The 14,141-nt window shown below is 32.7% G+C and overlaps 1 protein-coding gene across 1 annotated transcript in view; it reads right to left on the bottom strand.

The window, feature by feature from the left end:
* Positions 1-2,378: 2,378 nt before the first annotated feature.
* The window catches only part of LOC126889359 (uncharacterized), a 64,291-nt gene continuing 52,528 nt past the window's right edge, over positions 2,379-14,141 (bottom strand). Inside the window, exon 4 of the mRNA XM_050657605.1 lies at positions 2,379-3,132. Coding sequence (XP_050513562.1) covers positions 2,819-3,132 — 314 coding nt within the window. The 3' untranslated portion in view covers positions 2,379-2,818. The remainder of the gene's footprint in view (positions 3,133-14,141) is intronic.

A 14,141-nucleotide genomic window follows, 5' to 3' on the forward strand; every position in this document is an offset into this window, starting at 1 on the left:
GGTATACCTCGTAGTTGTACCTCCTCCTCCCAATACCATTTTCACAGATGCCACCGAATATTCCTCTCAGGATCCTTCATTCAAATAAAAGCAGAAGGTTTTTATCTGCCTTGGAGATGGTCTCTGATTCATATGTCAACACTGGTTGTATAAGGGTTTTGTATATGGTTATTTTTGTTTTTTGGCTTAAGTTTCTGCTTCTCATATGTCTACTCAGTCCAAAATAGCATTTGTTCGCTAGGATTATTCTTCACTTGATTTCTTCCGTCATGACGTTCTCCTTGGTGATCAGGGAGCCTAAGTATGTGAATTTGTCTACCACTTCAAAGGTAGAGTTATCAACAGTTAATTGGTGACTGATGCTTCTGGCTCTGTTGTTGTGGTGTTGATGTAACATCTTAGTTTTCTGCTCGTTTACTTTCAGGCCCATATTTTTTGAGGCATTTGAGAAGGTGGTACATATATATTTCTTTTATAGTTTCCGTGTTGTGCGGGCAACTAAGTCCACGTCATCTGCATATGCCAAAATTTGGGATAATTTATTAAAAAGATTTCCTCTGTTGTCTATTCGTGCATCTCTGACCGCCATGCTATCTGTTAGGTTGGGTTAAATTGGAAAAGGCTTGGTTTAATTTGATTAGTCCTGTCCTATACGGAATCAATGCTTGATAAATGTTTTGACCGAAAAACTTTCTAGATATTTGGTAAAAAAATTGACAATTAATATTTTGCAATAATTATTATATTGTATATAAATATGATATAAAATAACTATAAAATAACGCTGACATTAAAAGAAGAACACAACTGGCATGGGCCAGTTGTGATCTTCTGTAACACCTCCATTCCTGTAAACTTAAAAAAAGGTGCATACTACCCGTTTGTACCTGTTGTGTGGAGACTCTACCCCATACCAGAAAATCTGACTAGAAAAGACGCAAAGGACAATGGAACGAATCATTCTTGGAATATTACTGAGAGACAAGATCAGAAACACCGAGATAAGGCATAAAACGAAAAACGATAAAATCCTTTATAAAAGGTATATTTGTTAAAATCCCTTTAAAGGGCTACATCACAGAACAGAACTAGTTTTCTATCGGATGACCGATCATTATCAGTGTTTACCTAAAATGTGTATAGCCTGATAAGATAATGCAAAGTATTTAAAATTTTGACTACGATTTTAAAAAGTTATAGGTTATACTCACGTGAATCTAACATGCTAACCACCAAAGTTAAAAATATTTGGGTAAAAACTCCTTACAATTAATCCGTCATAGGAACATAGGAGTAAAATGTGAAATTAGACATGGATGTTTAAAATATTCAATGTTTCATGCTCTAGGTACCATTTAGCTCGAATCTGATTTGTTCACATCATGACTGTATGGTTGCAAGTGGCTGTGATAGAGGAAATTCTGAACGATGACATGGCAGAAATGACAGTACCACAGGAAGTTAAAATTTCCCTGTTAGTTATGTGAAATCTATTGTAAAGCTTGTTAAATCACTAACAGTGACAACAGTCACTCCCACTGTGGTAAATAATCCGTTAAAATGAAAATAAACTTGATGTAATAGTTAGAATGTTTGTAGTGAAAGTGGTAGGCAAACCACATTACACGTGAGATCGAAACTTGAGGAACGATATTAAGCCCTCTTGTGTGTACATCTAGGGTTTAGAAATGCAATTTTATGTTGATTTTAAGTTATCGATTTTATTTGAATAGTCGGTAGCTGTTAGAATATGTGTAAGTTCAATAAACGATCACAGTGGGGGTGACAGAACTGTAAAACTGTAAAAATGTCTCATAATCTAGAAGGGATGTATGAGATAAGATCAAACTCAGGCGACTAATTCCCAAGGACCCTCTTCAGACTACTCTGAACTCTAATGGTTCGACAAAACAAACCGTCATATGATGTGGTTAACCATAGGGAAGAGGGGAGAGCGTGAAATGTAAGAAGTTTATGAGATTAATAATGAAAATGTGACATGAACGGGACCCAGAAATGGAATAAGAATTCATAACTAACAGGGAAATTTTAACTTCCTGTGGAACTGTCATTTCTGCCATGTCATCGTTCAGAATTTCCTCTATCACAGCCACTTGCCACCATACAGTCATGATGTGAACAAGTCAGATTCGAGCTCAATGGTACCTAGAGCATGAAAGATTGGATATTTTAAACATCCATGTTAAATTTCACATTTTACTTCTATGTTCCTATGACGGATTAATTGCAAAGGGTTTTTACGCACGTATTTTTACTTTGGTGGTTAGCATGTTAGATTCACGTGAGTATAACCTATAACTTTTTAAAATCGTAGTCAAAATTTTAAGTACTTTGCATTATCTTATATTATCAGGTTATACACATTTTAGGTTAACACTGATGATGATCGGTCATCCGATCGAAAACTAGATCCGTTCTGTGATGTAGCCCTTTGTAGGGATTTTAACAAATACACCTTTTATAAAGGATTTTATCTTTTTTGTAATACATGGTATACAGCCAATCACAGGAAAACTTTTTCCTCGTGGATTTTTACATAAAACGAAGATAAGTGATACTTTGGAATAAATTCCCAAAAATACTGGAATGGAGTTCAAGGAGGACGACAAGAAGCCCGGTGAAACCCCGAAAACCATGGATAGACGACATAAGAGCAGTAAAGGCAAATAGTGGATTAGATACACGCAGGATAGAGAAAAATTAAAGCAATTGGGAGAGACCTACATTGAGAAGTGGATGAAAAATGGTCGACGTAGAAGAAGATAATAAAATAACAAAATACATGTTTTACATAAACTTAGTTTTCAGGTATTTCCATGTATGACGTTTCTTGAACCACTTCTTGAGTAAAGACGTCTTTGACCGATGGTTCTGAATCTTCTTCCGAGGAAGATTTCTTTTCAGCCACAGAGGAATGAAGTAAACTTCTTGACAAGCTACGTAACCTAGCATCAAGTATATGGGCACGACTCTCTGCAACTTTTTTGACACTTTCCACTATAATACTGTCACAAGAAGTATAAGGTATGACGTGTTCCTTGCTGCTCCAAAAGTCGGTTCTGTCATTTTTCCATGCTAGAATAGCAGCTAAGTTCCGTTTACCAATAATACCTTAAAAATAAAAAAAAATTAATAAGAAATAAAACTTTAAGGTTCTGCCCCAAAAAATTAGTATCCAACAATATTTGAAAACTTGTAAATAAAAAGAAAAAAACTAAAACAAACAAGGAAGATTATTTTAAAAATTACTCAACATTTTTACTCATATCCTAATCGAAGTCAAATACCAATAAAATAATAAACCAGACAAAATAATACATAAAAAATAATAAATCATCTGAATAAGATGGAATAGTCATAGAACAAATCAAAGAAGGAAGAGAAATATTAACAGATGTATAGAAAAACATGGCCAATGTTTGTTTGACAAGAGCCGTAACCTCCTCCCAATGGCATAATGCAATAATACCAATAATGTACAAAAAAGGTGACATTTCAGAGTTAAAGACCTACTAGTGTGCTCTTCCGTACATCAGGGCCGCGTTTAGGTCAATTAACGCCCTAGGTAATTCTCTAGTAGCCGCCCTTCAAGCATATACCATTTTTGCGAAAAAAATTGCAAGCAGATTTTTTTTATTTAAATAAGAATACATAAAAATTGTCATTTCAGTTCGATCACATCAGATTTCTTTCTTGATTTTTCTTTGGAAAAATCATCTATAATGTTATAATTTATCGCCTTTGTTCGTCACTTTCTATGGACAAAATCGACAAATTGTTAAGACGTTCTTGCGTCATACTTGATCGGAAATTATTTTCATGACTATTTTAAATTCTTGACATTTTCGAAAATGACCTTTCAGCGGACACTTTGGTTGGCAACTGGGAGGCACAAATAAATGCGCAAAGCAATATCAAAATCTCTCAATCCACTATTTTTTAAATACTTAGATATGTCAGTTATTGCTGATTGGTGATTTTATTGTGGTATCCAAATGAACCTTTAAGTGAATGCATTCATGTATGAATGATGTAGGTATCTATTAGTGCAGTCAGTGAGGATATTTGGCTCCGAATTCCATCCTACTGCATTAATTTACTTGATATTTTCACTGTAAGTAGGGAATAGCTCAAGAAACAAAGTCTACGCTATGACGCTTTTAACTTAGGGGTGGTTCCCACCCGTTCTCGGGAGTGGAAATTTTTTTATCAAACTAACACCGGAAGTGGCCAGATAACCTAATTCTAAGCAATAACTGTTTTATAAATTTTTTTGAAAACTCACTACTTTTTGAGTTTTTCGTGGTTAAAAATTTGCTATTTTCATTGAAAAATGACACTCTTCGGAGACTGTTTTTTGGGAATACCATAAAAAATGTGCATCTAACGAAAAAAAAACTATAGAAAACATTTTTGTAGTTTATGAAAAATCAGAGAGATTCATTTTTCATAAATCTTCTTGTTTTAATAAAAAAAGAGATGGTAGATGAAAAAAGATTTTTTTTGGGTGCATGCTCAAATCGGTGTATTCAACTTAAAATAACAGAGAAATGTCGATTTTAGGGGTATAATGCTGCTAACACCTTTTGTAGTGCTTGAAAAGACCTTTAAAACGAGAACTGTTAAATGTCTGCTACATTCAAACTAAGCAAGATATGGTGCAAAAAACTTGTGACTAATGTATTTTAAGGAAAAATAAGAAGTATATTAATTTAACCCCTCATCCACCAGAATTTAAATGCATCGTTTTTCTTCTAGAATACCTTCTACTTTAGTGTTATTTCTATATTCAAATAGTTGGACGGGTTTAAAATGAATGGTTTTTGAAAAGAATAAGATCAAATTATAGAGCGCATTTTTAAATTTTCCTAAAAATCTTCTTTTTCTCCATGTAATTCGAAAGTGATAAGAGTTACGTAAAAAAATACCTTACAAAAATGTAGGTTTTCTTTTAGATAACAGTTTTATTTTTCTTTCATTACTGTATCTCATTTTCATTTTCGAGTTATGTGGAGAAAAAGGAAGATTTAAAAAAAAATTAAAAATGCTCTCTATAATTTGATCTTATTTTTTTCAAAAACCATACATTTAAACCCGTTCAACTTGTTGAACATCTAAATAACACTATAGTAAAAGGTATTGTAGAAGCAAAACGATGCATTTAAATCTGGTGGATGAGGGGTTAAAATATACATACTTCGCATTTTATCTTAAAATAAATTAGTCATCCTTTTTGTTGCACCATATCTCGCTTAGTTTGAATGTAATCGAAATTTAACAGTGCGGTCGTTTTGAAGGTCTTTTCAGACAGTACTTACAAAAGATATTGATAGCATTATACCATTAAAATCGACCATTTCTCTGTTACTAAGTTGAACACTCCCATTTGAGCATGCACAAAAAAAATTTCTTTTCACCTACCATATCTCTTTTTATTTTATCACTAGAAGACTTATGAAGGAACGAATCTCTTTGATTTTTCATAAGCTACAAAAATGTTTTATATAGTTTTTTCGTTAGATACATAATTTTTAAGGTATTCGCAAAAAAACCATCCGAAAAGGCGACATTTTTCGATGAAAATGGCAAATTTTCAACCACGAATAACCCGAAAGGATTCAGTTTAAAAAAAATATAGAATAGTGCGCACGCCGCCTTTGCGGTGCTGCCGACGGCCCAATAATCCCGAAATTTACGACTTCTGTCCTTTTTGAATGAATAGTGTTAAGAAAATGCAATTTGTTTTCTAGAAATGAATGCCCACTTATATTCCATTTATGGATGTAATACGTACTTATATGATATTCGATTTTAATTTTTATATACAAATATATTTTTTGTACAGTACTTTTGCCGCCCTCTCATAATTTGCCGCCCTAGGCAACTGCCTATATTGCCTAATGGATAAAGCAGCCCTGCAGTACATACAAACTATTCATGAAAGATTATAACAAAACGGCTTGTGAACAAACTGGATAGTTACAAACCTTGCGAACAAGTTTGGTTCTGCTCCAAATACGGAACAAATGATTATTTTCAAGTGAATAAAACGCTGATAAAAAAGTGCACACAATACAACAAGCCTATTTTTTTATGTTCGTAGAATATGAAGAGGTGTGTGATACTGATCAGGGGTCACCAATAGGCGGACCGCGGTCCGCATTCGGACCGTAGGATAGTTTTGTGCGGACCGCGATTAAATTCAGAATATAGTGTTTTGCAATTTTGAATATGTTTGGCCATGAAATTGTGTAATATGTTTGGCTCAACTTATGTGTGCGAAGCCGCTTTTTCAATAATGAACTTTATTTCAGCACAGATACAGACATTAGCTAACAGATGAATATCTCAACTCCGTAATGAGAATCAGTTGCACTAAACTCATTCGAAACTTCAGGCAGGTTGTTCATTTTTTTACAGGTGATTTATTTGTATTTACATTTTCTTTAAACAAATTCAAAATTACCTTTTTGCCCCGAAAAATAATATTTTTAGGTTTATTTAAGTGATTTAAACAAAAAAGCTCTCTTGGAATTTTTCTCAAAAGTTGATATTTTTCCAGTCACAAGCAGCGGCGGCTCGTGGGTCAATCTTCAGGGGGGTCATTTTGGTTTGAAAACTTCAAACTGTTGATTTTTTAAAGTATTTAAAAGATCTTTTAGCATTTATATTTTAGATAAAAAATACAGACTTAGATAAAACTCAATACTATTTACCCTAGTTTTCCGAAAATTAAATTTGTCTTTTTTTAGAGTAAATCTTTTAAAAAATATAGGAAAAATGGTATGAACAGGTTATTGACTGATATATAGATAGGAATATTTATAGTATAATAAATTGTAAATTTATTAAAACGAAACTTACTTTAAATATTTTTATATTTTAAGTCAATTCTTCTATCCTTTAGTTCTGCAAAATAGTCTATGACCTTCTCATTGAAATTTGGAATGCTCTTGACAAGCGTTTTCTCGATGCTCAGCATAGACAAGGCACTAAGTCTAGGTTGTCCCATCGTATTACGCAGGAATGTTTTTACTCTTTTTAAAGTAGAAAAACATCTCTCACTTTCCACGGTTGTCATAGGGAGTGTGCACAAAATATTTAATAACTTCACTGCTTCAGAAAATGTTTCAGACAAATTCATGTTAATAAAAAGCTGAAGTATGGCTACTGCACCAGCACTATTGCGAAAATCCTCACGACAATATAAGACTTCAAGTTCCGATTTTAGTTTGGAAATATTCACTGTGGGATAATTAGCCGTCACCATTTTTAAAATATTTTGCGGAAAGTTGGTAGTGTATGCTTCAAATTTCTCTATGTAGAATAACTGTGAAATCATGAGATGATCATTGAAACTAAACCTGTGATTTATTTCAGATATAATAATATCACAAATTTCAAGTGCAGTTCGTCGCTTTGGATCCTCTGCAGTAGTTTTTCTTTTTTTTGCTGTTGATGTGCTTGGTACTTCTGATTCCAAAATAGTATTTCTAATTATTTGGATATTGTTGTTAAAAGACAGGATACAATTTTTGACAGATATAACATCAATGTCTCGCATTTGCAATTGTTTAAACAATATATCAACATGGGGCATTATTTTATGGAAAAAATTTAACCAAAATAAAAAATGCTCATCTTCCAAATGTCTTTTTAAACCAGTTGCTTGATTTATATTGTTACCATCTTGCTCCTCATCAATAATTTCCTCTAAGCAAGATTTTAAATCATCTTTATAAGTGTATACAATTTCAACACATTTTGTATTGAAAGCCCATCGAGTAGGCGCAGCTTTAGGTAGCCTTACTTTAACCACTCTATCCAGAACCATCGTACGTTTTGGAGATCGGCCGAAAAAGGACGAAAATCCGTGTAAATTTGCAAAAAATATTTTTATCGGTTTGTGTTGACTCGCCGCTTTTTGGAGGATAAGATTAAATTGATGGGCATAGCAGTGAATGAAGTGTGCATTTGGGTATATTTCTTTAATTTTTGTTTGTACTCCTCCCAGTTTACCGCTCATGACTGATGCACCATCGTAACTTTGGGCAATCAATTTTTCAGGTGCTTCATTAATTTTTAATAATTGAAGTTCTTCCAATATTACATTAGTTAAATGTTGTGCTGTAGTACCTAGGGGGTTAACAAATTTCCAAAATCTTTCATGTACAATACCAGTTAATACATATCGCAATATGATAATCATCTGCGTTTTATTGGAGCTGTCTGTGGTCTCATCTACTTGAATGGCCACAAAATTTGTCTGGCCAATCTCCTTCATGATATGAGTATGCACAATGGCTAACATTGATTCTAAAATATCGTTCTGAATTGTTTTCGATGTTCCTTTAAATACTGTACTTTTTTCAATGTGTTCTTTAAACATTAAATCCAGTTCAGAAACAAAATCGATAAGGCCCAGAAAAATTCCACGATTATTGGAGCTGTCACTTTCGTCATGACCGCGCAATGCAATTTCGAAAACTCCACAAAATTTTACACAGTCGATTAGTTTGTTTAAAATATACCTATTTTTAGATACCAATTCATTAAAGTCATGCACAGATTTACGATATACACTATCAAGTTGCTGTCTTATGTTAACACGTCCTAAACTTGCGTAACTCATTGATGAATTTATATGAGTAGTTGAAGAGGCATGTTTTGTAATTTTCACTTTTAAATGCTTAATGTCAGTTACTCCATTTTTCGCCCATACAGCGTCATTCGAAAACAGTAAACACGGATAGCAAAAAAATGCATTTCTCACACTGCAGCCACAAATCCAATCAGCAGACGGTAACTAACTAAACGTGAGGCCGTCGACTCTACTAGAGGTATACGACGGAAAGGTCACTCCCACTCTCGCCCACGAAATTGCTATCTGCCGTCTCTTTTCTATTTTACATGCATTTGTCCATAAGCCATAAGAACTGTATATAGACAATTTAAAATACGGCCCAGCCACGGGCTTGTGTATAGCGCGAGGCGCGACGTTATTATATCTATTATATTTGTTTTGCCAATGCAGATTGCTGAGAGAGAATTTTATATTTCAGAGTGAAGTTTTAGATAAAAGATATTTTTAATAAAATTGGTATTTTTATGAGATTATTTTAGGGGGGTCATTGACCAATTGACCCTAAGGAGGAGCCGCGCTTGGTCACAAGCGATTTAAAATCTGAAAAATTCGAAAATATACATAGGTAACGCATTTTCGAGGCATGAAAAGTCATGTGTAAATTATTAGTGTTCAGGTTGACAAAAGTGACAGCTTATATATTCAATTTCAAGATTCTAACATAGTCCAGAAAGCCACTGCGCATCCGCTAGGAAAAATATTCTAATTCGGATTTTTCGCACAATCTTACTCAAAAAGGACTCCTTTTAACAAATTTGCGTGTTGCCAGGACCAAAAGGTGGTTAAAAATTTTTTAAACGTTTTTTTTGTTTTTTTCCTAAACTTATTTTTTTTCATGGAAAAAAGTTTTTTTAGGTTTTTTGGATCATTCCAAATCGAAAAGGTCTTTAGTGACTTTTCTCTAAAAATGATAGTTTTTGACATATAAGCGATTAAAAATTGAAAAATTGCGAAATCGGACATTTTTAACCCTGGAAAACTATGTCAAAAACTGAAAATTTTAATGTTACCAAGGTAGGTAGATATTCGTTAAACATCGGTTGATGAAATCCCGAAGAGTTTTTTGCAATGCAATATTCAAAACACCTTTGTTTTTTAATTGCTAATCAAGCGTGCGCGACACAATATTTTCCACCGTCAGTATGGTGCAAATGAAAGGAATAAATTCGTTATTTCGTAAACCGGCGACTTTAAGGAAAAATCCTGAAACAGGTCGATTTTTATTTTTAAGTTATGATATTGTGGCATATATGGTATACTAGTGACATCCGTCTGGGCGTGATGACGTAATCGATGATTTTTTTAAATGAGAATATGGGTCGCGTGGTAGCTCATTTGAAAGGTCCTTCAATTCTATATTCAGTAATGTAAACATTTACATAATTATTTATACAGGGTGTCCTTCTACTTCTTTTTTGTCAAATAATTTAATTTAATAAAAATTTTTTGGACACCCTGTATAAATAATTATGTAAATGTTTATATTACTGAATAGAGAATTGAATAACGTTTCAAATGAGCTAGCACACGACCCCTATTCTCGTTTAAAAAAATCATCGATTACGTCATCACGTCCAGATGGATGACGTCACTAGTATACTATATATGCCACAATATCATAACTTAAAAATAAAAATCGACCTGTTTCGGGATTTTTCCTTAAAGTCACCGGTTTACGAAAGAACTAATTTATTCCTTTCATTTGCACCATACTGTCGGTGGAAAATAGTGTCGCGCACGCTTGATTAGCAATTAAAAAACAAAGAAGTTTTGAATAGTGTATTGCAAAAAACTCTTCGGGATTTCATGAATCGATGTTTAAAGAATATCTACCTACCTTGGCAACATTAAAATTTTCAGTTTTTCACATAGTTTTCGAGGGTTAAAAATGGCCGATTTCGCAATTTTTCAATTTTTAATCGCTTATATGTCAAAAACTATCATTTTTAGAGAAAAGTCACTAAAGACCTTTTCGGTTTGGAATGATCCAAAAAACCTAAAAAACTTTTTTCCATGCGAAAAAAATAATTTTAGGAAAAAAACAAAAAAAAAAACTTTTAAACAATTTTTGACCACTTTTTGGTCCTGGCAACATGTAAATTTGTTAAAAGGAGTACTTTTTGAGTAAGATTGTGCAAAAAATTTGAATTAGAATATTTTTCCTAGCGGATGCGCAGTGGCTTTCTGGACTAACAAGTAATCGGGTTTTATTTTAATACAGACCATTGTTTTTTAATTTTTAATCGTCGCGCGTCGCACTTTATGGTGCGTCTCTGTCGCACGTAATATATATTACACGTACTTATGCGAAAAATTCCCAACAAATACTTGAAGCTCATCAAAATTTTGTAATATATTATTAACATAGTTTTTTTAATAAATTATTTATTATTTCAATTATTTATTGCCACTGTGCTAATTAAACACGCCAATTATATAGTGCGATACACACCATACAGGGCGACGCGCCGCCGCGGCGCTTAAGGGTGAGTGGACGCGCATAATTAACAATTAAAAACAACGATCTAAATTGAAATAAGCCCCCATTACTCATCAGAATCTTAAAATTGAAGTTAATAGCTTCAAAAATGCTTATTTTCACATTTTTCAGATTTTAAATCGTTTAAAACTCGAAATCTACCACCTTTTGAGAAAAGTGACAGAAGATCTTTTTTGTTTAAGATCACCCAAAAATGCTAAAAACATATTTTGCGGGCAAAAAGGTGATGTTTTGATTTGTTAAAAAAAAATTAATTGCCTAAGGGTAAGCACAGAACAAGTAAGTCGCGGTGGAGGTGTAGGTCGCGGTGGATGGCACTAATTAAGTCGCGATCGATGTCTACAGCACATAGCAAGGAGGTCACCTGCGCTGTCAGTCGAGCTAGAACCACTATCAATTGGCTGTAAATAATAAGATCCTCCTTCGTGTTTCAAAAATTTACTGAATTTAATTACTTTAGAAATTCAAAAATAAACTGAATACAAAAAAAGGGATTATATAAAAAGTATCATCTCAGATTATCCTTGTAGGCGGCGCAGTAGACATCCATGTAAAATAAACTCATTTTATTTTCGAAGGCATCGATGTAAACCTCCTAGATGGCATCGCGCTAAACCTCCATCGCAAATTACCTGCTCTGTTCGCTTACGTTCATTACAATATGTTTGTTTTACATGGTAGTCTAGAGAAATAAGAGTTTTCTCGTGACACATCCCCCTCCAGGCCGAAACCAAATTTTTTGAGTAGTATGGACATCTATATTATTAACCTATATGTTTCCTGCAGCCGATTTTGATGATATATATAGTTATAAACAAATGAAGACCGAAAAACGGTAAATTATCGCTTTTTTCGTCTATTACCAAAAAGTTAAGCAATTTAAACAAATTTGAGAGTAAGAAACTCATAAATCGTATAAAAAATTTCAATATGGCATTCGCTGAATATGTCCATCCTTATTGGTTTCTTAGAAAATTGCAAAATAAATCATAAATTTTGAGTTTTTATAAATATTCATAACTTAGGTAAAAATTAACTTAGAATCTTCTTATTACACGGAATGCCGAGACTTCTTGTACTTAAATTATATTTTAAATTTCAGAGCAATTGGTCAAATAGTTTAAAAGTTATTTAATTTGTTTTTCCCAAATTTATTTTTTTTGTAACACTATAAGTGAGAAAATTACAAGGTTACAATAATACTTCAGACAGCTTATAAAAGAAGAACATTTATACTATTACCTTAATTAAAAATAAATGACAAAAAATAATTTTAAACAGTGTAAAATTATTTTGCAAAAACATGTCGATTTTTTGCTTACTTAAAAACAATTAGAATAACTTTTTAACCGTTACCCGTAGAAAAATTATTTTTTCACATTTAGAAATACTGAATTTTTATACACATTTAGAAAGAAAAACAACTGTTCTAGGACATTTAGGGACAAAGTTAGCCCCCCCCCCCCCCATTTTTTAATTCACATGTTTTTGCAAAATTATTTTGCAATATTTATACTTACTTTTTGTCATTTTTTTTAAATTAAATAAATACTGTAAATTTTCTTCTTTCATAAACTATCCAAAATATTACTGTAACTTCATCATTTTCTGACTTACAGTGTTGCAAAAAAAATTAATTTTGGAAAAACAAATTAAATAACTTTTAAACTATTTGACCAGTTGCTTTGAAATTTAGGTTATGATTTAAGCACCATAAGTCTCAGCATTCCGTGTAATAAGAAGGTTCTAAGTTAATTTTTACATGAGTTATGAATATTTATAAAAACTCAAAATTTATGATTTATTTGGCAATTTTCTAAGCAACCAATAAGGATAGACATATTCAGCGAACGCCATATTGTAGTTTTTTATACGGTTTATTAGTTTATTACTCTCAAATTTGTTTAAAATGCCCAATTTTTTAGTAATAGACGAAAAAAGCGAAAATTTACCGTTTTTTGATCTTCATTTGTTTATAACTATGTATATCATCAAAATCGGCTGCAGGAAACATATAGGTTATTATTGTAGATGACCATATTACTCGAAAAATTTGGTTTAGGCCTGGAGGGGGTTGTGTCACCAACACGATATTTTTTTCCCTTATTTCTCTGAACTATGGATGTCGACATCGACCGCGACCGACACATACAGCTTACATACGCGACTTACTTGTGCTGTGCTTACCCTTACACTACTATGTGGTAAAAAGGTTTTTTGAAAATATGTAAAAAAAATTAAAAACAATTTCTACCTAGAAATTTCGACCGAAACACTAATTTGTTTAAGGGGAATATCTTTTTAACAAAAATCCGCAAGGAAACATAATTAGAACAACCAGACACAGGTAGCATTAAATCCGGACCCCGGAAGTGTCATAGGTTGTCGAAACGGACCCTCAGGGAACATAACATCATACCATCAGGGAACATTGGATGACTGCCGCATTGACTACCGATATATTGCTTTTAGACCGGTCTAGTTCGACTCAAAAATAGGAGTGAGGTTACAATTTATTATTACCATCAAGCTGAAAATTGGCAGGATTCAAAATACCATCATAAATGAAATCTACAAATAGACCAGGGCGCATCTGTAAAAATATTAGTACACTTGGACGTTGAGAGGTGACTCAAATTTGTTTGCAGAAATTGCTTGAAAATAACTCAAATAATAACATTTGAGTTATCCTCCCTCTCAAAAAGGTCTGGAACATTGTTTAAATAATCAAAATGTCAAAAAATGAAGGAAAAATTCGATTTTTTTCTTCATTTTTTGATTATAACTTTAAGGGTATTCATTTCCGAGAAAAGTTGTATTGACATAAAAGTTGTGTAATTAAATTTCCTACAATATAGAGTTGGTTGAAAATTTAAAAAATAGTCACCCTTGTTGCAAAATAGCAATAATTGGGAAAAAACTATACAAAAAGAAGTATTCGCATTTTACGTTTTTCAACCATTTATGCTAAACTTA

Source organism: Diabrotica virgifera, chromosome 8 (assembly GCF_917563875.1).
Source record: "Diabrotica virgifera virgifera chromosome 8, PGI_DIABVI_V3a".
NCBI lineage: Eukaryota > Metazoa > Arthropoda > Insecta > Coleoptera > Chrysomelidae > Diabrotica > Diabrotica virgifera.